General features: G+C 43.1%; 1 protein-coding gene across 1 annotated transcript in view; it reads left to right on the top strand.

Moving 5' to 3' along the window:
- TNC (tenascin C) overlaps positions 1–27633 on the top strand; it is a 95849-nt gene that overhangs the window by 36805 nt on the left and 31411 nt on the right. Inside the window, 12 exon segments of the mRNA XM_032797785.2 lie at positions 1529–2935; positions 4968–5231; positions 7066–7181; positions 7571–7727; positions 8285–8554; positions 9756–9941; positions 11380–11469; positions 12324–12587; positions 15281–15640; positions 19960–20379; positions 23066–23338; positions 26253–26525. Of these exon segments, the coding sequence (XP_032653676.1) occupies positions 1529–2935; positions 4968–5231; positions 7066–7181; positions 7571–7727; positions 8285–8554; positions 9756–9941; positions 11380–11469; positions 12324–12587; positions 15281–15640; positions 19960–20379; positions 23066–23338; positions 26253–26525 (4080 nt within the window).

Genomic DNA, 27633 nt, shown 5'->3' with positions numbered 1-27633 from the left:
AAGGTTCAGTGGGAGTTTTGTGGATCACAGCGCAGCCAAAACTGGGGCTTAGGTGCCAAAGTACCTTTGTGCATCTGGGCTTTCAACACAGCTATGCTTTATAACAGCAGCTGAGAATCAGGCCCTATATTATTATGATTATCATTTTACACTGACGGAAAGTATTATCCACTGGCCTGGCCGGAAATCCATCAACGGGTCATGCCTTGCAGCTTCAAAGTGGTGCCTAGACTCAAATGCCTCTTCCCTGCCTCCCCACTCCACCTTATCCCCATGTTACAGATGGGGTAAATGAGGCACCGAGACTATATTCACAAGGCAGCACAGCCAGTGGGTCCCCATTCTTGGCTGACCATTAGGGATGACCGTAATAAACATGATTAATAATAAATAATACATTGCCGGAGCCGAGATTGAAACTCAGGAATTCCTGGCTCCCAGTCCCATGCTTAGTCCACTGGAACAGGGTGTCGATATAGCAATGAAAATGGAAGCTCTCTTCATTCTTGTTTCCAACTGTTCTCTAGTAAAGGCCAATGAAAATACAGCTTACAATAGACTATAGGCCAGGGTCAAGGAGAACAAATGGATGCAAGAAAGTTTTTATTTTATTGATGTTAAGAGGATGAGTCACACAGAAGATCAAAGACAGACAGTTAAAGTAGAACCTTGACCTATAGCCCATCTAAAGATTCTTATTTATCACACTACATCATCACATACGGTATCCTACTTTGGGATAGCGTACGGTATATAATGGGACTGTCAGGAAAATTCCATCAGACATTGCATCAGGGTCTTTGGGAAAGGCAGACAAAACCAATGAAAGGGACAGACCTGCTAATCCACAAAATGCAGTAAATGGCAGCAGCTCTTCCCTGTTGTTAGTGTGAATTAAAGAGTTGTCAGTGAACTCAAATTTAAAAGGGAATCAGGGATGTATTTTGGCTCTTGAAGATGCCTTGAAGAGACCGGATCTTCAGAAAATGCTGAGCAACCACACTGAAAATCAAGCCCCATTCAGGTGTTTTCTGAAGCTCCTGTCATCACTGATTATTATAGAAATTTTAGTCTTTTTAAAAATTTTCTTATCTTTATCATACTTCTGCTCTTGTTGGGTTTGGTCGGGGCTGTCAGGGCAGTGGAATGAAGTGTGAGAAGCAATTTTCAGGGTATACGTGGCACAACCCAAACCTGAAGTGTGTAATCATACAAAAAACTTTTGGATATTTATCCAAGCCAATTTTTTTGAGATTCACCCAACTCTTAATCACTAGGTGATATTTGTGTGAGGAGGCCATGAATCCAGGCTCACTAGCCACATTGGCCCCATCCCACTGCTACCACGATTAACATTTTTTAAAGAGAAGAGGTAACAGTTGCTCCTGGGTTCAGTGGATGATAACCCCTGCCATTTTATACAAGATTATAAAATTTTGTAACTCTGATCCGTCCCATATAAGTGGTACCAGAGTGCTCTTAGTAGCAATCTTGTGTGTCTAATGAGTTTTCTGATTCATTGATACAGGTCAAGTGGACACCACGCCGTATTGCAGTGGACGAGGGAACTACAGCAGTGAGCACTGTGGTTGCATTTGTGAACCTGGCTGGAAAGGACCCAACTGCTCAGAACCAGAATGCCTGAACAATTGCAACAACAAAGGCCGTTGTGTCAATGGCAAATGTATCTGTGATGAGGGCTTCACTGGGGAGGACTGCAGCGAGCTCACCTGCCTCAATGACTGCAGTGACCAAGGCAAATGCATCAATGGTGTCTGTTTGTGCTTCGAGGAGTACACCGGGAAGGACTGCAGTGAAGAGCGTTGCCCGGTGACATGCAGCGAGCGTGGAAAGTGTGTGAAGGGGTGGTGTGTGTGTGACGAAGGCTTCACGGGCGAGGACTGCAGTGAGCCGCTCTGCCTGAACAACTGCAATAACCGTGGGCGCTGCGTGGAGAAAGAGTGTGTGTGCAATGAAGGCTACACGGGTGAAGACTGTGGCGAGCTTATCTGCCCCAGTGACTGCTACGACCGTGGGCGCTGTGTCAACGGGACCTGCTACTGTGAAGAGGGCTTCACCGGGGAGGACTGCGGGGAGCTGACCTGCCCCAACAACTGCAACAACAACGGCCGCTGCGAGAATGGGCTCTGCATCTGTAATGAGGGCTTTGTGGGCGACGACTGTAGCTAGCGGCGGTGCCCCAAGGACTGCAACAGGCGGGGGCGCTGCGTCAATGGGAAGTGCGTGTGCAACGAGGGCTTTGCTGGTGCCGCCTGTGGCCAAGTGAAGTGCCCCAAAGATTGTAACAAGCAGGGCCGCTGCGTCAACGGGCAGTGTGTGTGCCAGGAAGGCTTCATGGGCGAAGACTGCAGTGAGTTGCGGTGTCCTGGCGACTGTAGCAACCGGGGCCGCTGCGTCAATGGGCGGTGCGAGTGTGACGAGGGCTTCACGGGCGAGGACTGCAGCCAGCTGAAGTGCCCCAATGACTGTCACAACCGCGGGCGTTGCGTCAACAGGCAGTGCGTGTGCAACGAGGGCTTCATCGGCGAGGACTGCGGGGAGCTGAGGTGCCCGAACGATTGTAACAACCGGGGGCGCTGCGTCAACGGGCAGTGTGTGTGCGAAGAGGGCTTTGTGGGCGAGGACTGCGGAGAGCTGAGGTGCCCCAACAACTGTAATGAGCATGGGCGCTGCATCAATGGGCAGTGCGTGTGCGATGAGGGGTACATAGGGGAGGACTGTGCTGAGCTGAGGTGCCCCAATGACTGCAACAACCGGGGTCTCTGCATCAACGGACAGTGCCTGTGCGAAGAGGGCTTTGGAGGAGTGGACTGCAGTGAGCGATCCTGCCCCAACAACTGCAACGACATGGGCCGCTGCGTTGATGGGCAATGCATTTGTGATGATGGATACGAAGGGGATGACTGCTCCAATGGTAGGTTTTAATGTCGGTCTGAGCCAGCCAACCACCCTTAAATTACCCTTTGTTTATTCATCAGTGAATGGAGATTTAAGGGTTTTTTTTTTTTAACAAAGCTGGGGTCTGATTTGGATCTTGTTTATGATGGTGTAAGTCAGGAACGACCCCAGTGAAGTCAGTGGGGTTAAAGAAGCGTTTGGTCCAAGTGAGTGCGACCAGAATTCTTGTTATCTCTTTTGTTCTTGGGTCTAATAGTTACCACTCGATGGCCAAGAGGCTGGCAAGGCTAACACTATAGCTATGTTCCTCACCTGGTATAAATCTGTACAATTCCCATGGACTTCAGTGGATATGCAAAAAGAACAGGAGGACTTGTGGCACCTCAGAGACTGACAAATTTATTTGAGCAGAAGCTCTTGTAGGCTACAGCCCACTTCATCAGATGCATAGAATGGAACATATAGTAAGAAATATACATACATACAGAGAACATGAAAAGGTGGAAGTAGCCATACCAACTGTAAGAGGCTAATTAATTAAGATAAGGTATTATCAGCAGGAGGAAAAAAAAAACTTTTGTAGTGATAATCAAGGTGGCCCATAAGAAGGTGTAAGGATACTTAACATGGGGAAATAGATTCAATATGTGTAATGACCCAGCCACTCCCAGTCTCTACTCATTTCCCCATGTTAAATATCCTCACACCTTCTTGTCACCTGTCTAAAATGGGCCATCTTGATTATCACTACAATTTTTTTTCTCCTGCTGATAACAACTCATCTTAAGTAATTAGCCTCTTACAGTTGGTATGGCTACTTCCACCTTTTCATGTTCTCTGTGTGTATAAATATCTTCTGTCTGTGTGTTCCATTCTATGCATCCTATGAAGTGAGCTGTAGCCCACAAAAGCTTATGCTCAAATAAATTTGTTAGTCTCTAAGGTGCCACAAGTCCTCCTGTTCTTTTTGTGGATACAGAGTAACACGGCTGCTACTCTGAAACCAGTGGCTATGCAGCGATTTACAAGTGGCTGGCAATAGGGCCTACTGCACTTTTACTTTCCCATGACACTTCTTCTGTTGTGTTCTTCTGTACTGGTTGTATCTGAAATACATCTGCTCAGCCGTGGGGAAGGTAAAGAGTCCTAGAACTAGGGAGTCAGCTGGATTTGCCAAGGGAAGTAGCTTTTTAAAGTGTAGAGTGAGCTTTGACTTGAAAATAAGACTTACAGCCCTCCAGGCATACTTGAGTATAGGCTAAAGACTTCACAGGTTGACAGTCTGAATTCTGTATATTTCTGATGGCCAGGTTGCAGATTAAAGATGCATTTTCTTTGTATGACCCCTCTTGTTTATGCTGAATTGGGAAAGTGAGGGTTTGTATCTGCAGCATAGCAACTGATTCAGGTGTACGGAACAGAGTGCATGCCTCGCTGTGGCACCATGCAAGGAGAGACCAAGGAGCTCAGCTGGTTGACTGCTCCTTGGGAGTAAATCAACCTGTGGAATGGGCAGTCTTGACTCCCATCCTCTCTGACTTGCTGGTCAGCAAAGATGAGTCAGCACTGGGAGTTTTGTCATTTGCTATTAGCACAAGCCCTTAAGACAATGTGCAGTCACTCCTATAGGAGTTGTAACTCTTGGGCTACGAAACCCTTCTGTGTTTCTTTTGCTCTCCCTATGGTAACATTCCAATTCTTTATCTCCTCCAGTTTCCTCCCAGCAGAAGAATCCTGAGTCACATTTTGATCTCCCACACATGAAAATCTGGAATAATTCCACTGAAATTGTTGGAGTAATTCCAGATAGCTGGCCTCTCCCAAGCTGACAGTAGGATTTGAACTCAGGATTTTCAGCAGTAAACTCATGGGCGATTAGCACTTGAGATAAATCATTAAGTTCCCTAACAGGCAGCTCTGGTGGCCTTATAAACCACTATGCATCAGCCATTAGAGGAGAGCGTGTAGTACTATGAAGAGTGATTGCGTACAGGGCAGAAATTGGCCCACTGTCTTAATGTCTCATTGATATTTTTCCCCCCTGGCAGTGTCCCCTCCAAGTGACTTGACAGTGACAGACGTGACGGATAAGACAGTCAATTTGGAGTGGAAGAATGAGAATGTAGTCAATGAGTATCTCATCACCTATGTCCCTACCAGCGTTGGTGGCCTAGAACTGCAGTTCAGGGTGCCTGGAAACGAGACATCTGCTACCATCCTTGAACTGGAGCCTGGCGTGGAATACTTTATCCGTGTGTTTGCCATCCTAAAGAACAAGAAGAGTATTCCAATCAGTGCCAGGGTGGCAACCTGTGAGTTTAAAATAAACACAAATCTCTATATTTGACCATCTCTGTGCTCCATAATACAAATTGACTTGTCTCTTTTCTTTGGGACTTTTCTTTTTTCTTGTTCTTTCTCTGTTGTATTCCTCTTAAAGTCTGGACCAAGCCAGAGTCTCCTCAGTTTTCTTTTCCAATCTTTTCTTCCAATGGTATGCCTTCAAAACAATAGGATTACAATACTGGAGCGTTCCTGCTCTGCATGAGGCCTTCCATTGAATATCACTGGGTTCCTGTAAATCAAAACTCTGTCTTCTGTCATAACAGGCTACAGTTTAAGGCTTTGGGACTCCACCTGTAAAATTGTTTTCTTGCATTCATGTAAAAGCATTTGGCTCAATACTATTGTGATTGGATTGTCAATGCTTCCAAGTACAAATCACTTTCATTGCACATCTATCTCACCTTTCTTTATAACATCTCAATGTCTTTCACTACTACAAGGTTCAGCCCCTTGTAGGGCATGCCATACCGCACTATTCTACACCAATGGTCCTCTAGCCCTATAATAACACTGTTATAAGCTGCTGCTGTAGAATATTATTCTTTATTTTTAAGGGTAACTTGCATGATCAGAGCCAGATTAAATAAGTGCATTCACTCTTCGTTATCCTGCTGTTTCAATCTTGCCACCGCAATATGCTCATCTATTTCCAGTTGACCCTCTTGAGAAAGCAGAGGCATCGTGGTCATATATAATATATCTGATAATTTACTGCATGAACGTGCTAATTACAGTGCTTGGAAAGGTTCTAAGGAATGGAACTACCACCTGTAAGCAGGGCCGCCCAGAGGATTCAGGGGGCCTGGGGTCTTCGGCAGCGGGGACCCCCCACCACCGAATTACCGCCGAAGACCTGGCACTTCGGCGGCAGATCGTGTTTCAGTAGTAATTCAGTGGTGGGGGGTCCTTCCCCCAGAAGACCAGAAGAGGAAGAAGCTCCATGGGCCCAGGCCCTGCTCGAGAGTTTTCCAGGGCCCCTGGAGCAAGTGAGGACCCCGCTCCAGGGCTCCGGAAAAAACTCTCGAGGGTGCCCTGCAGGGCCTGGGGCCTGGGGCAAATTGCCCCATTTGGCCCCCTCTCTGGGCGCCCTGCCTGTAAGTGTAGAAGGGGGCTAAAGTCCTGATCCTGCTGCGTTAACAATGTATTGCTGCACGTGTACCACAAGAACTGCTAAACTGGCTAAGTACATAGCTATGCACCGTCGTCTCTTAAAAGGCATCACTACATATGTCGGTGGCTGTGGCGGACATTTTTGGGGGGGGGGAGAGGGGTGTCTGGAAATCAAGGATGATTAAAAAGTCCTAAAGAAGAAAAACGAAGGGTCGTTGGAATATGAATCCCCCTTCTTTGCAAAAGGGAGGGAAGATTCTTGATGGCATTTTTAGTCTTGCTGAAGCTTTATGTACGGTGGCTGGAGAGGTGGGAGAGAGGAGTCAGGATGAGGGATAGATTTTCCTATAGTTTGGTGCGTCCCAAATTAACTCTGGCATCTTTGGGGACAGAAAAAAAGTCATCCACCCATCTACAGAACCCACCTCTGATATTTGTCCACCATGTGTTTGTTCATTGTACTAATTGCCTGCCTCTCTCTCTCTCTCTCTCTCTCTCTCTATCCCCATACACCCCATCTATCTATCTTATCCAGTTTTTCCTATAGCATCCATCACTGTACTATTTAAGCATTTTGCAGTATCTCAAAACATCCCCAGTGATTTTCACCATAGTACTTGTTTGTGAATACCTAGTTCTCTGATCTGTGGGGACTCTATGCAACTACCCTCTTGCTGTTTCTCCTCATAGATCTGCCTGCTCCTGAAGGCCTGAAATTCAAATCCATCAGGGAGACATCTGTGCAGGTGGAGTGGGATCCTCTGAACATTTCATTTGATGGCTGGGAACTCGTCTTCCGAAATATGGTAAGGGAAAAAGCTCAACCTGTGACACCTCTATGTACAAGTGCAGGGTGTTGGGTTCCTTTTATGCTGCATTCGAACTAGAGCTGGCCAGAGAATGCCCATTTTATTTCACAATAACTTCTGAGGGTTTTAAAATTTGTTTTTGTTCCTCATTGGAATGAAAACCAAATTTTTCCAATGTTTTCACAAAATGGAATTGTTCCAAAGGTTTGTTTTGGATTCGATGTGGTCTCTCTGGAAATGACCGGAGAGACCCTTCATGGACCTCAGAAACTTTCCCATCAAAAACTTCATTAAAATCAATTTGTCTTCAGGAAATGTTAGAGTTTGGAGGAATAAAAAACAGTTAGTCCAACTTTAATTTTAACCAAATGCCTTGTGCGTTACAGAAAAAGGAAGATAATGGGGACATAACCAACAGTTTGAAGAGACCAGACACATCATATATGCAGCCAGGTCTGGCGCCAGGACAACAATATAACGTATCCCTGCATGTAGTGAAAAACAAAACCAGAGGACCTGGGCTGTTTAGAGTGTTTACCACAAGTAAGTACTAATCTGTTATTTTGTATATTCTGTGGAGATGCTAAACAGGAGGCAAACCAAGCCACACTTTCAAAAGTTTCCCCTTTTGAAAACATGTAGCCAGGAAGAGCTGAAGTAGCTGACACAAGGAATGCCTGGGTTACCTGTCTGGGGAGGAAAGGAATGTTTCTTCTAGCTGGCAGTGGGCCAGCATACACTTTATTCCTGTTCAGAGAGTGCAACAAAGTGAAATAGGCTCCACATCCTTAGCACACCACATGGAAACTACTTGGCACCATCAGGGTCCCTGGTGCAACTGGAGAACCTGCTTGGACTTCTGCTTATACTTGCTGTGCCAGCGCAGGACCTTTTCCTTCCTGCGTAACACAACACTTCCCATCTGCATCGGTAGAACATTACGGGCCATAAGTAAGTCGACATGAAAATGAATTTCAACTAATAGGAGCCACTCATTTTAACGTTGCTTTGATTCAACTATTAAAGGTCAATGTCCATACTCTGTTTGATCTCTCTATGATGGGATCAGAAAATTCGTGTTTTTCCTCTTTCCATAACAGAGCTTGATGGCCCAAGCCAGATTGAGGCAAGAGATGTGACAGACACCACAGCTTTAATCACATGGTTCAAACCTTTGGCTGAAATCGATGACATGGAGCTCACCTATGGACCCAAGGATGTTCCTGGGGACAGGACGACCATCGACCTCTCTGAGGATGAAAGCCAGTACTCAATTGGGAATCTGAAGCCACACACAGAGTATGAGGTGACGCTGATCTCTCGGCGCGGGGACATGGCCAGCGACCCTGTGAATGAAATCTTTGTCACAGGTAAAGAGCTTGTTCGGAGATGGTCATAGCTTCTTGTCTTCTGCTCTACTCCAATCACCATCAACACATCCATGCTAATTAGCTGTAGCATGTTGCTTCACTTCACAGTTATTATGCCAACATAGCACTATAGCAGTCACAGAGGTTTACGGAAGTCGAGTAAAATTTTCAAAAATTACTTAGGAACCTAGATCCCATTGCTTTTCCAAAAGACTTAGGCTCCTAAGTACCTGCATCTCTTTTGAAAATTGAAATTAGGTTCCCAGATCATTTAGGACCTTTTGATACTTTTACTCTGAATCTCCTGTTTTTCCCCCCACCAACAAACAGTGTTCTTCTTATCTTATCTGCCTGTCTGTCTGTTTATTGACCTAAATTTTTCCTATAACTGCCATCACCACAGTGTCTAGTTCTGAACAGCTGTTATTATTCTGCTTACATCCATAGTGGATTAGAAGAGAACTCTCTTCCTTTTTCCATCCTGGGAATCCATTGCCTGCTTTTGTTTTAATTCAGTTTCACCTTTGGTTATGCTGAGAATGCTTTGGTAAAAGGTTTCAGAGGGGTAGCCATGTTAGTCTGTCTCAGACTGTCTCAGGAGTCCTTGTGGCATCTTAGAGACTAACAACAGATTTATTTATGTGTTTATTTATTTATTTATGCCAAATCAATTTGTTAGTCTCTAAGTTGCCACAAGGACTTCTCGTTTTTTTTTCCTTTTTCTTTTCTTTTTTTTTGTGTGTGTAAAAGGTGTGCATTTTAGCATGCAGTCATGGTTTGGATCTGTTAATGAAGTCATATGACAATGCTGGGTAATAAATGGAACAGGGAGAATGAAATCCTTGCTTGCCCCAGGTTGGAGTTGTTTTAACAAAGCAGGATTTGAGTCCATTTTGGGAGTAAATTATGATAGTTCATGGAATTTTTAGATAAAATCCCTTTAGGCCAGGGTTGGACTGTATCTTTTAAATACTGAATTCCAGGGCTGGTCAACAATTTTCCATCACAACTTTTATGTGACGGAAAATGGGGTTTTCAATTAAACAAAATTAAAAATTTTCACAGGTGGTGTCTGCTTTCCTTGAAGTGGTAACTTCTGTGGGAAAACTGATCTCATCTTGTAGATGGTACCATATGCCAGGCGTTTTGAATCATTCTTTCTTTGTGTCCTGAGAGAAAAAAACCTTTTTTCCCTCCTCAGACTTGGATGCACCAAAGAACCTGAAACACGTGTCTCAGACAGACAACAGTATCACTTTGGAGTGGAAGAACAGCCAAGCCAGCATCTATAACTACAGAATCAAGTTCGCTCCCATCTCAGGTGGAGACCATGCTGAGATAACTGTGCCAAGGAGTAACCAGACCACAACCAAGGCTACGCTCACAGGTAGGATCAAAGTGAGATTGTTATTAATGTAATAGGCACCAGTAACCATCCAGAGATCTGACCTCCTATCACCATGATGCCTTGTGGCAAGGTGTAAAGGCATGTAAGGGGTTACAAATAGAACCAGGTACCCTGCCTGTCACATGGTTGATCTGGGGCAGGGCTTTGAAAACAAAGAGGAAGCTTCTTCAAGGAGAAGGCCTTGTCCTCTCCCCTCCCAGCTGTTGGCTGTTTTGAAATCTTAGGTTAATAAAACTAGCCATGAATAAAGTGCTCTTGAATTGAATCAGAGTTTGGGCTTTATTTTAAGTCCCCAGCTGGTGTCTCAGCCCACCATAATATTTATATAATCACAACATATTGCATCAAAATTGAATAACAACATTGTTTTCTGTAGGGTCTCATAAGCTATCTAGAGAGATCCGCTCTTCCTTTGTTATGAACAGAACTTTCCCTGACACTAAGAATTTTATATGCACAACAGAGGAACAGGAGACTCACTGAGTGTAAAGTATTGTATCTTCTGACAGGGTTACAAAGAATTTACAAAAATATAGAGCTATAAAAAGTCACATTGGAGAGATGTAAAGAGAAATGTGAATATATGAAAGAGACCTAAAAACACCCCAAAATCCGTGCAGACTGGGATAATAAGTGTATTTGAATCTTTTATGGTAGAAAAGATATTCAGGAGGTAAAAGACTTTGAAGACAGTTTAGATACTAGGAGGTTCATTTTTTACTAACTTGGGTACACAGTTTCTTTGTTCCTGTCAAAAGCCACATTTTCAGCCCGAGGGCCAGATTTTTAAAGGTATTTAAAGATGCAGATAGGTGCCTAGTAGAATTTTCAAATCGATTTTGAAATCAATGGCAGTTGATTTTAAGTCACTTTGACATCTCTCTAGGTGCCTCTCTGAACCTCCAGGCACCTAAATACCTTTAAAAATCGGACACCGAGTCTCTGCTTCTCTGTGCCACTTTTGCATGTGCTTGCAAAAGTGAGCATGCACCTTTTTACGCTTGCAAGCTGACCTCTTGCCTGCCAGTTAATCAGCTGGGATTTTCACATTCAACATGGAAGTCTGCACACTCATGCAGGTACAATTTATTTAAATCATCATCTCTTTGAGGCAAGAACTGTCACTTTTTATGTGTTTGTACAGTGCCTTGCACACAGGGATCCAGATCTTGGTTGGAGTCTCTAGGTAATGCAATGATAATAATAAATAATCAAGTTGACTGTGCATGTAAAAGTTTTTTTCCTCCACGTTGGAGGCCAGCTGGAGGCTGCTTGAAAATTTGGCTCTTAATGTTCAAAGCAAAGGAAAGATCCCACGCCACTACACACTACAGCTTTCTTATGCAAAACAAAACCAAGAAACATTTTATCTAGCCCCATCCCTAGACAGTGACACAACTCTACATGTTCACCATAGGTCTGAGGCCTGGAACTGAATATGGCTTTGGAGTGACAGCAATGAAACAGGACAGAGAAAGTACTCCAGCTACTATCAATGCTGCAACCGGTGAGATGATCCTTTCTCTTGGCCACACGGGGGGAAAGGGCAAAAAAGCCGGAGCCGTTCACAAGCCCCAGTAGGACCAAGTGTAGTTGTCTTGTAAATTGTGCAGTCCTCATGGTCTCTTCCACTAAAAGTGAATTTTGTTACTGGGGAAAAGAGAAAATCCCACAAAATATGGTATAGTCCAGTTCCAAATACATAAAATGTTAATAGTGGGTACAATTAACCATTGGGATGGCTTAGTGAGGGATGTGGCAAATTCTCCATCCCTAAAAGTCTTTTAACCAGGATTGAATGTCTTCCTAAAAACTTGCTCTAGTTCAATGGATCTCAACCTTTTTTGTATCCAGACCTCTGTTTCCGTACTGGTATCCCCCTTTCCGTTACCACTGTGGGAAGGGCAGTGTGATTGCAACCCCCTGATACCTGTCTGTGGCACCCACTCTCCCCATGACTGCCAGGCTGAAAACCTGTGCTCCAGATTCATCACACAGTTCAATGTGGGAATTACTGGCTGAAACTGAGTGTTGTTAAAAATGAATAAACCGGGGGGCAGATTCTGCCTCTCCTCCATGCAGTCCTGTTGAAATGAATGTTCGTGAGGGAGATCTGGATTCAGTTTGGTTTGCATATAAAAGGAACGTCACCTGCTACTACTTAGACCAAGGAATAGAGGCTGAAAGACATAGAAAGGGAAATCAGGCTAGTGTTATACAGTGAATCCATTAAGGCAGCAGGTATAATTAAGGCTCTTTCTGCAGTTAGCTTACAGAATACCCACATGGCAGCACACAGCTCCTGCACCAAGGAACATAAAAAAATCTGATGTATAAATAACTCTGTGGTTTAATGTGCAGATCTGGATAATCCCAAGGATTTAGCGGTCAGTGATAACACTGAAACGACCCTCTCCCTCCGCTGGAGAAGACCACTGGCTAAGTTTGACCGCTACCGCCTCACTTACATGATCCCATCTGGGAGGAAGAATGAAATTGAGATACCAGCAGATAGCACCTCTTACATCTTGCGAGAGCTGGACCCTGGTACAGAATATATCATCACCCTAGTGGTAGAGAAAGGCAGGCACAAGAGCAAACCCACAACAGTGAAGGAGTCTACTGGTAAGTAACAGGGTCTGAATGGGTGCACTGTGTCTGATCCTCTTAAAGAGCGGGTGAGATGGTCCAAGCAGAATGTCACCGGCTTTCCAAGCTGCTGGGGATCAGCTTTGAACACGTCAGCTCGCTGCAAAAACCTGGTTACTCTCTGTCTAGTGTGAAAGCCTAACTGAGGTGTAGCCATGTCTTTTCCTTATCTCTTTGTTTCTCTCCATCTCCTCTGTTGTGTGCCTGCTTATCCCTTAAGGAGACCCACATAATACACTTATTCTCCAGCAGAGAATGTACAACCTCATTCTTTCCTTTAAATTGGACGATTTTGTGTGTGTCTGTCTAATGGTTTATTTTGTTTCCCTACACTCTAGCAATCAAAGAAGAAGGGGGACAAAGATGTTAACAACACACCCTTTTAATATTCCCCTATGCACACCTTAATGAATTTTCATTGCAGCCTTTCTTGACACTGAAAGCATCAGAATATTGTTGGAGCCCTCACAATTCCTCTTTTGCCAGTTACCATTTTTCTCTTTCAATAGCGTAGGAAAGCTGATGTCATAATGCTAGTCTCAATCCCTTGAGTCCGTTGGATAGCACAACTGCTGCACTTCTCTATAAAAGAGAACCCATTCTTCCACCAGTATTCACCGTGAGCAGTACCCTATTCCTCAAGGAGTTTCTACTGAAGACAGCGGAGCTTCCTGTTGAGTTCAGTGTGTAAATGTGGCCCAAAGACAGGGCTATGTCAGTCTACAGCCTTAGGGTAAAAGATAATCGGCTCCTACATGTTTTCAGGGTGTTTTATGTTTAAATATTGTGGGCTAGCACTCACCCGGTATAAATCAGCATAGCTGCACTGAAAACAGTGAGGTTACATAAGTTGGCACCAGCTGAAGATCTGGGCCTGAGAGTTTCATCTTCTTTCCCTCAATTCCATCTAGAGGTCAAACTCATGCAAGAAATCCCAGATCGTACAAATTAGCAGCTGTAGACAAGAGAACATTGCTTGGTATTGTGAAGTCTGAAAATTAAAGTAGGCACCTTATTTTGCTGCCACACAGTCAATCCAATCCAACCCAACTTTATTTTCCATTGTAATTTTCATGCCAACTGTACCTATAAATGGTTTACAGAGCTGGATAATTCAAGACAGCTGAGAGTTCATATGCTGTAAACATCCACATTGTACGATGAAAAAATAAGGCCTGTAGCCAAGTGAGAGAAAACATAGGAGGCACTGACACACAGAACAAAGCTGAAGGTCTACACTGCAGGGATGAAGAAAGCTTTGATCTCTCCAGGGTTGTTTCTCCCGCTTCTCTTTGATGAATCTTCAGACCCTCACAGGAAATATACATAGAGGGTGAAAAGGTTTAAACAACATACATCAGAAGGACCTTGCTTTGGAGTTTTACAAGCTAGTCATTTCCAGCATCAAAATCAAATTCCCAAAGTCTTATTCTTTATCTTCTTGGGATATTTTAAAAAAAATATGCATGAAACCAGTGTAATGTTCTGAGTGTTTGGTCTGGCCCATGAATAAACTGAGAAGCTCCTGAAGCATCACCTGACATGCAGCAGCCGGAATTGATGTAACGTTTCTCTGGGATCTGTCCCTTGATTGGGGACGGATGCATCTCAAATGCATAAGAATCAGGAGCTGTAAAACAAGATCTTGTGGGTGTGCGAACTGAGGGCTTGCTTCTTTCTTTATTCCATCCATGTCCCAGCATGTGTGAGATCCTCCAGTCCGCAGGCCAAGCAAAACAAATCTTGTCAGCTCGCACACTCTGCCCACAGCTATAGATGTCTGTCGGTCCATTTCACCACGGGGCGGCGGGGGAGTGCTTGTTCTGAGCAGGAGGGAACAGACAGTAACTGATTCAAGTGGAAGACACCAGGAGCATGGCTAGGACCGAACTAGCTCTTTGTATCCTAGGAAGGATGAAGGGGAGGAACCCAGGGAAAAGCAGCTTGGAAAAATTGTTCATTAAAAGAGAGATCTGTCCTCACTGGAAAAAAAAAGGGAAACTGATTCATATGCAACTTATAAAATGCAATCTGCTTTAGGGCAGGGAGTGTTTGCTTTCAATGTTCCCTTCCTTTACCCATGTTGTGTATTTTAGTCTTTCTCCTTAATCTTCCCTGACTTGTTCAGTCAGGCCTGCAGAGGTCAGGGAGCCTTTGGTTTTGTTTTGCAGGGTTTTTTTTTGTTTGCATCAGTCAATTATCTCCTACTGAAATCTTGTAAGATAGGCATTGCTCCAGCCCTTGAGCTGAAGACTTTATTTTCTTATGCATTGTATGTCTGGCTGGTTCTCCCTCATACTTTCTTCAATCTTTCTCTGAGAATATAAACAACACCCTCCCCCTTTGCGTGCGCACATACACACAAATTAAGAATCTCTGCAAATTGTGTAGCACGCTGGCATAGGGTGTGTCACAATCTCCTTCAGTGGCCAGCCCGTTAGTGGATAACAGTCATCTACTGCTACCAAGTAACTGAATGGATCCTTTAGCTCATGTGGTAGAGGTTTGTGCTTTGGTGCTCAAGGTCCTGGTTTCAAAATCTGCTTAGATGGTTCTACTCACGACCAGGTAGTAAGTATGAAGTGCACAGTTCACTGACTTTTGTTCTTAGAAAAAGGAAGGAATTAAGTATTTCATATTCTACCCTTTGCTTGTTTCTTTCTTTATAGCCACACATAGTCTAGATCTAAAGTGGGAGGCGACTCCCCGCCCAGATGAGTACTCTGGATCTTGGAGTTCAGAGGCTTCTGGGATGGGGGAGGATACGCTGAGGGATGTTGTGGTCTCCAATGTGACAGCACATGGCTTTAGTCTCTCCTGGAAGGCGGACTCAGGAGCCTACACTAGTTTTGTGGTGGAGTACAAGGAGGTGGCGTGGGCAGCTGGGCCCCTTGCAGAAATCTTCATGCCCGGAGACTCCTTAGGCACTGTGATTGATGGCCTCCAGGCTAACACATCCTATAAAATCAAGGTGTATGGAATGATCGGAGGACAGCGCTCCCATCCTCTTGAATCTGTGGCTACAACAGGTACATCCTTTCAGTTATTAACTAAGGGGTCCCTAATCATGGTCCACTTTGTTAGTCGTTCCACCCAGGAGCATGGTAGATTTGCAGTTTAGAATGATATGAGAAGCAAAGGGGAATAAGCCATGTATTAGCTGGAAAGACCATTTCTCCAGCATGTCTTTCCAAACACATTTATCGAGGCAGAGAGTCAATTTGTAGTGTAATCACATAGCCCAGCTTTGAGGAAACTGAGCAGTCAGATTGCATCTTTGTTTCCCCCTGCTCCAGTTCTGGAGCGGGTGCCTGAGTAACATAATGTGGATGCTGCAGAAGGAGGAGCAGTAATACGTTACGCATGAGTGGCATGTGGAAATAAATGAATGGACTTTATAATAGCTGAGTGCCCGCTTAACATTCCTCTGCAACGGTGCACAGATTGTTCAGTGACTACTGACATGTCTTGGATGAGATGCTCTCTTGTCTTTGGAAGTGAGTTACAGGTCAAGAGCTGAATGAGAGCATGGCTTGGAGAAGATAACTTTCTACTCTGTTGAATGACTAAAGAAGATTCATTCTGTCTTCTGAGCACCCTCAATATTCAATATTCTGTGTCAGTCCTTCTTCCTCTTATGGCTTCTCCTTGTCTGAAGTTGTGTCTCTGTTTTCCCACGCTCAAAGTAACATTATCAACAATAAGAATAGGAGTACTTGTGGTACCTTAGAGACTAACACATTTATTGTAGCATAAGCTTTATCAACAATGAATAGGTGAGTCAGCCTAATAGGAACCTGCATAGTTACCACTGAAAAGTAATTTGCCAACAGATGCTACATAGTTACCACATTTGATTCCTGTTTGAAGCAGAGGTGTAAATGGGTATTGCAGATATCAGTGTGCAGCAACTACTGGCAATACAGAATTTTTACTGGTCGCCATTGTGGTATATTAATCCACCACAAGCAAGACCTTAAATCAAATCCTGGCCACCAATTGCTTCCTTTGTTGTTCTCCAATGGTACAAATGGAGCGTAACCATCTAGCTGAGGCAGAAGAGAGGGATATTTAAATGGAGGCCCCAAAATAGGATGGAAGTTTCATGGTTGACCCTGAGGCTGAAATCCTATCTTGGGAGGGTGAGAGCCCCGAGGCATAGAACGTGGGTTGATGGGAGACCTGGGAGTGAATCGATTGTGGCCATCTCTTTCCAATAAATAAAGCAAAAGACAAAAAAACAAGAAATAGTAGAAAGGAACACTCCCATCTCCATCCCAAGCACCAGAGAAATCTGACATCCAGGCAGGATATTAACATTCTTCATTGTGAAAGTAAAAGTGAGAAATTAAAATGGAATTCCCCCAGAAGGCCCAAGAACCTCCACCTAGGAAAGGATAGGCTATATGTATAAAAGGGACACCTCAGTTTGAAAGTTTTACCCTCAGGATAATAAATATAGGTATTTCATTTTGACAAGAAATTCTCATAGCAATTTATCTGTTGTCCATCCAAATGTCCTTTCTTGAGTGTAATTCCTGTGCATCTGCTATTCATTCGTCATTCTACTAGGGAACATTCTGTGGCTCTCACCCATCCATCTGGGTCTTCTAGTTTGTCTCTCTTTTGTCCATTTATCTAAATGTTCTTACCTTCACATGTCTCTGCCACCCATACACTTTGTTATTCAACGATCAAACTGTTACTTACATTTTCTGTTGTCCATTCGTCTACTTATTAACAATCTCTTATGCACTGATAGCTATCACTAGCTACATTACCTGGATGTTTTCCACGTATCCAGCTATTTTGCATTTCTGTCTCAGTTCTACGTCTGTACACTAAGCCATACATTTTTCTATTATGGGTTACTCTGGAACTAATTAGGGGTTTTCTCTCTACTTATCGAGTTGTTTCCCCTTTTTGTGTCTTGTTGTTAAACCCCCAAACAGTATCCCTAGCTAGTTTTGCAATAAAATGATTGTAAATGATATGATAGTGTAGCTTTACCTGCATGCCATGGGCCAATTTATGCCCTGCAACTCCAACTGAAGTAAGTGGAGTCCCATGGGCAAAACTAAGAGCAGCTTTTGGCCCAGTATGTATAACCTACTGGTAACAGTAAGATCCAGAATTCAATACTAGTTGCAAGCGTGTCCCCTTCGTGTGAGTTACTCACTGGAGTTCTCACATATTCCATCATCCTTCTTTCTATTAGTAATAGACTGCATGAAAAAATTAAGTCCTTGCCTGCAAATAATAGAACTGAATAATTAAAATGGAGTCATTTTCCATAGGGCTGGACAGAAAAAAAGGAAGAAAATTGTGACTTTTTTTCAAAAATTCCCCTTTTTATTTTGGAATTTCAAAATTTGATATTTTGGCAATTGTAAACCTTTGATCAACTTTGAATCTGCTCAAATCAATAGGGGGAGGGCTAGAATTTTGTGACAATATCACTTAAACTTTTGTCTTTTTTTTCTGAATTGTGAAATTTTGTCAAATTTCTGAAATTCAGAAATTGTCAACTAGCTCTACTTGTCACTCTTTCCCCTCAGTTATGTGTTTATCTCTACAGCAAGTGCAATGGGAATGTATAAAATCAGGCTGCCTTTTCCGCTCACATCTTTCCATACTGTGTATTCTTTTCTGCATGTCTCCATGATCTCCATTTCAATTTGCATAATGGATCCTGTATCTATGTGATAATTTTGCTGTTCTCCTAATTCTGCTGTTCTGTGTATGTATGCAATGCATGTCTATATAGTTGGATGTAGCATGCATGTAGAGTGGTCAAAATTTAGGCAGCATTTGCCTTAAATTAACACACTCCTCAGATTCTGCTGCTGTCACATATACTTAGAAAAGAATAGGTGTCATCCCTTGGCAAAATGCAGACTGTATAACAGCAGCTCACAGACTCATAGTAGATTAATATTTAGGTGGTGCATGCTTTTTGCAATCCCCCGCCCCCGGGGCGTCACATTAACATAATGACTCTGATAAAGCCAGTTAATAACTAAAGACTAACTCAGTATCCTCACTGGCAAAATGGGAATTAGTGTAGTAGTGGTCATTGTAGGTAATGTACTGTCATGATGATAAAGCTACTGCCTTTCAGTTATACACTGTATAGGGCCTGGTTCTGGTCTCACACTGGAGTAAATCAGATGGAACTCTATCTAAGTCAGTAATAGAGTTACACTGATCCATGACCAGTGTAAATGAATTGTTCCCATAGGCTTTCAGATTTCTTGAAGGTCAGCAGAAAAGTACATTACATGAGTATTTGAACTGGAAATGTATTTTCTAGACATTACTTTGTTTTTGTTTCAAGATGTTTAAATTGTTCTTTCTCTTCTGCAAACATTTTTGTGCTACGTTAGTATCTTGTCAGTTTGGAGACAGATATTGAATCGAGGGTACGTACCCATGCTGATCTGCCTGTCTTTTAAATGAATGCCATTGAGACAAGAAAGCAGGGCAGTTGTTTGGAATGATGTGGCTCGTCCACTAATGAAGAGATAATGCTGCATGGCTAATTGAAGACTCAGAAAAGTTATCTGCCTGTTGCCCTCCAACTGAGATGAGCATTCTTTCTTATCTGTGTAACCCTCAGAACCCCAAAGGCTGATTGTGGTCTAAGGCATGTTAATTTCTTGGGTAGCATGGACACCCTGTGCACAGAGCAAGTGCTGGCTCATCTCTTTGTCTCATGAACTCTTTAAGGTTCATATTTTCTCTCTCTTTTTTTTTTTTAAAGAATGCAGCATGTGTACAGACAAACAACAGCTCCAAGTTTGTTTTTCTTAGAGTCGGAAGAAATTTTGCAATGCTACTGCTAGAGCTGAATTCTCAGTCTGTATTCAATATGTTTGCAGTCCTAGCATGCGTTCCATTTCTGGTTTCCATCAGCAGTGTGTTAGCTGTCCTATTGTGTGGCTTCAAGGCATGTTTGAGAGATTGAGGGCCAAATTCTTAGCCAGCGTAAATCAGCATTGTTCCATGGAAATCAGTGAAGCTCTGTTGATTTCTACTAGATGAGGATCTGGCCCAGTATCTCTACTGAAAATGAGTGTCCTTAAATTGTTAGCTATTGTGATTGATGCTCTAGAGCTGCCATTGAGTGTGGCAGGTATGAGACTGACATGATGCTTTGTAATGTTTCCTTTGCTTACGACCTGGATTCAGTCTCCAAACAATCAGTTATCCCATCTGCTTTCTCTGTATTTAGAGACCTTTAATGCAAACTGCAGAAACTAACCTTTCTCAGATGTTAGGCGTCATTTGGTATCTTTGCCTTTTTTTTATATACGAAAAACTTAACTTGTGATTTACCTCTGTTTAGCACATCTAGTCACACCATCTGGAAAATCAGACAGTGAAACAACACTTAATCCTACCAGCCCAGCACCTACAGAGCTAAGTTACTTAACAAACCCAAGCACTGATTCTCACACTCTGCTTTCAGTGCCCACTGATTTTTCCATCCTGGAAGCCACTGCCCAACTTCATGACCTTAAAATAACAGGCAGGACTTTCAATAGTTTCACAGTGTCCTGGGCAGCACAAGATGCATTTTTTGATCAGTTCTTTATCACTCTGAAAAGCCTGCCCAGTTTAAACAGGACCCAGGAAATCTTTGTGCCGGGAAACCTACGAGAAACAGAATTTACCAATCTCACAGCTGTCACACAATACCTGATCACTCTCCGCGGAAGCACTCAAGGTCAGCTCTCTCAGTCACTGGATGCTCTAGCTGCCACAGGTATTTTCTATGGATTTTGTTATCCATATGTTCTCATTTCTGCTTTGGCATTCTGGGTTTCATCTCGTACTGCGGTTCCATTGCAGAAATGCCAGGCTTCATGAAATTGTTTTCTGCATGGGACAAAACCCCTGTTGCTTTGGAATGAGGGCATTGAGTTATGTAGCATGGACAGTTCCCCATCCAGCTTTTGAAGGGCCATAGCATTGATTCTCCCTTTACAAATTGCATGCAAAGAGGGGATTTGATGCATCAGCTATTTACAAGACACATGGAAATAGCAGGATATGTAACTGGGTTTTGTTTGGATTGTGAGCCAAACAAAAGGAAGATTGCAAGGAGGGTGTATCGGGCAGGGTTTCCATGGAAGTGATGATGTTTGAAGGGGAAAAAAAAAGATTGTAACACATTGTGAGTGGGGGTTTTCATAGTTTTTAAACAGCCTCTTATTTTCCTTTAGCACATTCATTTCTCCCTGAACAATCCAACAGTAAAAGGAAACAATCATATAAACTGAATGCAATTCACTAATGATCAAATACCAAGATGCAAACGTACAGTTGGAGAAATAGACAATAGACTAGCAATATTCCCAGTCCACGTACCAGTACCAAAATCACTGTTGGTGTGAGACATAGGATTTACCCAGGCCATTGAACACCCTGGGAATGGTTAGAACAGTCTCATCTTTTTCTATGATGTGTTACATCTTTTTTTCTTTAATCTAAGAAACATCATCTCTTCCTCTCCCTCCCCACGTCATCGTCATCTCTGTTGTCATGTATGGTCCAGGCTTTACCAGTGAGGCTGGCTGAGCACCCCAGCAATCAGAATTGGTGCATTGCATGTTTTGTGTCTGAGAACAGGAGAGCATGATGGGAGTTGGATGCATTTCCAGATGAAACATGCATGTCCCTGAACAGGAAACTGAAAGGAAAAGTGTTTTTGTGAGCCTGCATCTTGGAAGAGAATGGAAATTGAACGTTATGTTCAGGGTAATCTGAATGGCTTTTAAGTTGTTATGGCATTTGCAAAATAGAGAATGTTTTCCCTTGAAAGACTTTGCTGTGACTTGACTTCTTCTTCAGTGGAGGGGGGGGGGCATTTTGATTTTAAAGAAATGTCTTATTTATCTCTACTACCATCAAATGATCACTGATTTCTTTTCCAGCCTGCATTCTCCCTTTCCAGCTGAACAGTGCTACCTAGACAGGATTTGTGTTATATCATAATGTGTGTCTGAGCCCTATTTTCATTAAAACAGCTCGTGCAAAGTTCTTGAGCAGCATTGATGTGAAAAGTTACTCTGTACAATGTCATCTCTCCAGGATCACAGGGGGATGGGAGGCAGCTGGTTGGTGCTTCAGTAGACCTGAGTGATATCACTTTTCTATACAGAGATATAGGGCCTGAGTATTCATAAATCCGGTTAAGTCAATGGAAGCTCTTAATGGCTTGGCATTTCTGAAAATTAAGCCCATATTGTACACATTAGGACATGTAATACATGCAAGCACACACACACTATGTGCAACCCTTACTTTACATGATGAGCAACTACACAAGTAATCTCATTGGGCGTAGTTCTCATTTACAATAAGGCCCCTTTACATCAGCCTGCCATAAAATGGGTGCACACCTTCAAAGCACCTTACACCAATGTGGGTTAAAGGAGTATAACTGCAAACCAGGTCCTGGTGGAATATCTCTCACCAGTAAGTGCTCAGCAACATGTGTAAGGGTTGCACGATCAGGCCCTGTCATCATTATTATGGCTATCTTACTTTGATTTCAGCCATTCAAATAAGAGAGAGAAGAGCTATGGAATGGGTCCAGTCCAAAAGGTAGCCACAGATTAAAAGAGGAGATTCTCCATGCATAACCAACAGATTAGAAGATGCTATTTTCCAGCGTGACTTTGAAAAGCTTAATGTCTGTCAGTTGTCTTCCCTCACCACAGGAAGGCTTTCGACAGCATGTCCCTGAGATTCTTATTTTGAAATAATAAGTTTGTCTTTTTAAAGAAGTTACTGTTATCTGCCCTTATTAAACTTGTGTTAACCACAATTAGGGCAAATCTCTAAAGATGGGCAGGTACAGGCAGAGAAACCACTATTCATTCTTTGTCATTTTGAATTAGGAATTGATTTTTTTTTTTAAACAAACAAACAAAACCAACCTTTCTTCAAGTGGACACCATTAAAAACATAAAATTCACAGCCCTCAGTACTTACATGAACATCTGTACCTGTCTAACCTTGGAATGGGAAATACTGCAGTATCACCGTCGCTTTAGAGTGGCAAGCATTGAATTGTTAATGGCAGCTGTAAAATGGTTATGGAAATACTGACTTGCCTCATAAGGAGCCTTAATTAATGTTTGTAAAATGCTCTAAGCTCCGAAGCTGCCTCCTATATGAAATATTATAGTATTAAAATGCTGATTATTTATTATTGTCGCTCTCTCCTTGTTGTACGGCTCTGCACTGCCAAGTCTCTGAAGGAAGCTTTCCACTGAATTACCAAGGACAGATGTAAATCTATACATATATGTTATAGTGCATCTATAGGTATACTAACTATAATCGAAATTCATTAGCATGGAAAGTCATCAGGTAGCACCTCAATTATTGGTTACCTTAATCTGTAATTTCAGTAACTAATTGACTCTCTGTCCTTTATTCAGAGGAGGAACCTGAGCTCGGGAAGTTAACAGTATCGAAGGTTAGCTGGGATGGTTTCCAGCTCAACTGGACAGCAGCAGAAGGGGCCTATGAGACTTTTGTCATTCAGGTGCAGGAGCCTAACAATCCAGAAGACGCTCGGAATCTCACAGTCCCAGGCAGCCTGCGCTTTGTGAATGTTACTGATCTCAAGGCTAACGTGCCCTACACTGTCATTCTTTATGGTGTGATTCAGGGCTACAGAACCAAACCCCTTTCTGTTAACACCACAACAGGTACCTTTTCTAATTCATTCATCGCTTTCCATGCTTCTTCCTTCTTTTCAGAGAGGCATATAGGCCAGAGCTATTGCAGCGTCCAGTGAGCGCTTGAATGTCTGCACTCTTTTGCATGAGTACCCTTAATCCTAGAGGCTTATCAGAGCTTGGCTGGACATATCATGCCTGGAAATGTCTCATGATGATCAGATTTTCTAGTGAGAGTCTCAGGGCCACCATGCTGTCATTTGCTTTCAGGAGCTCCCATGTGTCCTTAAAATGACTTATTTTTGCTTGTTTTACTGACTTCTCTGGTTGGAATTGCAAGACCCAAATGTCCATTGCACGTGATCAGAAAGAGCAGACGTTGCCCTGTGAAAGCTATGAAAACCTGACTTTATAGCCCAGATACTCAAGGCCGTGAGCACCTGTGTTTTTTGGATTCCAAAAGTTATTTCCAAAACAATGCACAAAAAAACAATATGGAATTACTGCTATGGGGTGATGTCCAGTATTGGGCTGTTAACCAGTCTGAATCTGTTACTGCTCTCACAATGTGTAAATCAGGAGTAACTCCATTAAAGTCAATAGAATTACAGTGGTGTAAAGCTGGTGTAGGTGAGAGGAGACTGAGGCTTTATACAACCAAAAATTGCATAATATTATCAATAATAATGAAAGTAATTTGTATGACTCATCTCTGCACCTTTCACTGATATGCATTCCCCTTTCACTGATGTTAATATGATGTCTGGTTTGGTGAAAAGCAGAGATGGGCACTAGTCCCCACATTCATATCCAGATCTTGCATCCCTCAAAGCTCATAGATGTTCCATGGTTTTGGTTCAGGACTATCTCTCATCAATAAAAAATAACATTGTTTTAATGATCTACAAAACTCTAAATAATTAACCCTCAGATAAAGAGAACCTAGACTACGTGTCCCACCTGCCCAGTCAGATATTTGGTTTTCTTTCCCTTCCAGTTTGGATTTTGTCCCTCATCTTCACCTTGCAGGATTTTATTTATTTGCTCTACCTGCTCTGTACTTGCAGTGGATTGCAACCACTCTCATTTAGCTATGCCCTGGGAGTATATCTCCTGCCACACAGTGCACTTCTACCATCACAAGTCAAACATATTCTTCCTTGGATTGTTCCCTGCCACTGCCACTTCTAGATACTTAGGCTATAATTAATGGGACTTTCTATATCTCATTTACTCCGTGACAATAGCTGAGATGCAGTGACTCTTCCGTCAGATGCACTAATGATCTGTTTCAGACAGTATTCACAGAACCCTTACTTAAAGCCCTTTGCAACCTGCTGCGACGTCTCTCTAGCTTGGAGGATGGCTCAGACTTACTCTTTTGCTCTCTCTGGGCACATCTTATCCAGCAGCTAGAAGGAACTAGGAAAATTTGTAACTGAATTACCAAAATGAGGATGCAGTGTTTGCTTGTTGTGGTGTTGTGCTTGGCTAGAGTGGTTTTTATGACATGAATTGCTCGCTTTGCGCTGTATACTGCCATTGACTTTTCACTGAAAGCATCCATCAGGAGTTCTGAGTATGGGTTGATATCAGATTATAGTCTAGACACAGTGGACATAAATGTCCTTTAGGTGAAGAAAGTAAACTTTAGGGGGTTAAAAAGAAAACAGACCCCAGCTCAAGCCTGGATATTTACACTGCTATTTTTAGCACTGTAGCGCAAATCCAAATCTCTAGATTTGAGGCTCTGAGACTCGCTGCCACGGGTTTCTGCCTGCCATGTAGACATACCCACAGTGTCCTGCCGAAGTATGGCTTATGCATTGCTCTGTCTCTCTTAGTTTAATGGAAACAGCAGAGGACACTCTACTGGAGTTTTCCCCCTATTCCAGTCACATTCACCACCTAGCTTTTCAAGACTTTTATTTCTGGGGGAATTTTCCATTGTCAGAATGTTCTGTGCCTTTTGGGGGCCTGTCAGGGATATCTGCAGAAGAGAAGGAAGCCCCAGGAAGCTACCACAGCTTTGTACTTTGGTCCAAGCTCCAAGACTAGATGCCAACTTTTGTGTGTTTTAAACAGGAAGGGAGAGAGGAAAAGCTCAAATGAAACTCAACCTTTTCTCCTTGACCAAGCCATGGATCTAGTTTCAGCGTATCTTAAAGCAGTGAAATGTATTCTCCAAGTCTTTAAGGGCCTCAGTGTGTTCTTACACATCTGCTTTCATCCTCAGACCTCGAAGGGTATGTCTACACTGCAGCTGGGAATGTGTTTCCCGGTATTAGTAAACAGATATGTCTTAGCTCGGCATGAGCTAGCAGACTAAAAATAGCAGAGTAGCAGGAGGTAGCATAGGTGGAGGCTTGGGCTTGCCATCCAGGTATATACCCAGAGAATCCATGTGGATTGGTAGTAGGGTGACCAGACAGCAAATGTGAAAAATCGGGACAGGGGGTGGAGGGAAATAGGAGCCTATATAAGAAAAAGATCCAAAAATCGGGACTGTCCTTATAAAATCTGGACATCTGGTCACCCTAGTTGGTATTCAGGTGGCTAGCCTGAGTAGCTGCCGATGCTACCCCAGCTACGCTGCTATTTTTAGCACATTAGTTTGACTACAGCTAGTGTGTGTCTGTCTACCTGTGCTGGGGAGCATGATCCCAGCTGCAGTGAAGACATACCCAAGGATGCTTGGGTGCGCTCAGAAGCATGGGCAACCATTGCAGTCTTACAGCTTTCATTCGTGTGGCATTGTTAGACGCTTTCTCTTTTTGACTTTCTTCCCCTTAGCTCACGTCCGTTTGCAGGAACCTATTATTCGAACCCTCCATTCCCCTTTTCATCGCAGAACTCTGGCAGCTGTGGATGCAAGCACAGCATTTCTGAACATAAGGCTTCAGAGGGGACATCTAATTCTCACTCATTTTGTTTTCCTCTTTAGCAGCAGAACCCGAAGTTGGTCAGCTAATGGTTTCCAACATTACCCCCGAAAGCTTCAATCTTTCCTGGACAGCCACGGATGAGGCCTTCAAGACCTTTACCATTGAAATTATTGATTCTAGCAGGTTACTGGAGCCCATGGAGTACAACATTTCAGGCAACTTAAGGACTGCTCATATCTCAGGGCTTTCCCCCAAAACTGATTTTATTGTCTACCTCTCTGGGAGCACGCGTGGTTTCCGCACAAAGACAATAAGTGCTGCAGCTACTACAGGTATATAAATCTACCTCACATACTAACATACTCGGTTTTCTCCTAACTCTTCTTTACAGGACATGACCTTTCCCACATCCTTACCTTCCCCAGCCAACCACCCGACACCAAATCCTCTACCTCACCCTACAACGCTTTCTGATGAAGAGCTGCCAGCATTTTCTTAACCTATAAAATTATGTTTAACCCGCCCGTCCAGTGCAGGGAAAGGTAACCACGGTGATGAACAATGTTCTTATTCACAATGGAAATAATCAGCTTTCTTTCCTCTCGGCTCCATCTGAGCAGGGGAAGCTTCTGGTACAGAGGAGAACCTCAACAAGTTTGCTCAGGGGCTGAGCATGGAGCCAATACTTCTCTAGACACACCTCAGCGTTGCAACATGTGTTCGTATCTGTTACATTGCATTTAGGGGGGTTATTTCTCTTGAATAGGCAGACATATAGGCAAAGGTTTTTCTACTTTTTGAATGGGGTTTGGGTGAAATTGACTCCATGGCAGAGGACTTATATAAGGCCTATGCACTATTTTAATCCCATTTAAAACCTCAGATTAGGTTTTACATGGGACTGAAGTGGTTCACGGCCCTAGGCTGGCTGGCTGCACAGGTATGGATTTTGCTCTTAGCATCTAGAACAGCCTGAAGTTTCACATCTGGATCTCTCTGTAGCACAGCCGTTCAAAGGAAAGAAGGAATCCTATTGTTGTATGTGTGCAAAATTACACTGGAAGTAGAAATCTAGCAAATTACATTAGTAGATGGATTACTCATGGGAGGGTACTATATCACATGCAGCAATCTTTTATTACCCATAAAGACTCCATTCATATGACTTCTGAAAATGGTTCCCTGCACAAAGTTATCTGAAAACAAGAAACCTTAAAAACAACAAAGAGTCTGGTGGCACCTTAAAGACTAACAGATTTATTTGGGCATAAGCTTTCGTGGGTAAAAAACCTCATTTCTTCAGCTGCATGGAGTGGAAGTTACAGATGCAGGCATTACATAATGACACATGAAGAGAAGGGAGTTACCTCACAAGTGGAGAACCAGTGCTGACAGGGCCAATTCGTTCAGGGTGGATGTGGTCCACTCTCAATAATAGAT

Source organism: Chelonoidis abingdonii, chromosome 24, assembly GCF_003597395.2.
Source record: "Chelonoidis abingdonii isolate Lonesome George chromosome 24, CheloAbing_2.0, whole genome shotgun sequence".
NCBI classification, from domain to species: Eukaryota; Metazoa; Chordata; order Testudines; family Testudinidae; genus Chelonoidis; species Chelonoidis abingdonii.
The sequence above is the reverse complement of the archived record's forward strand: the minus strand, read 5'-3'. Positions and strand labels throughout refer to the sequence as shown.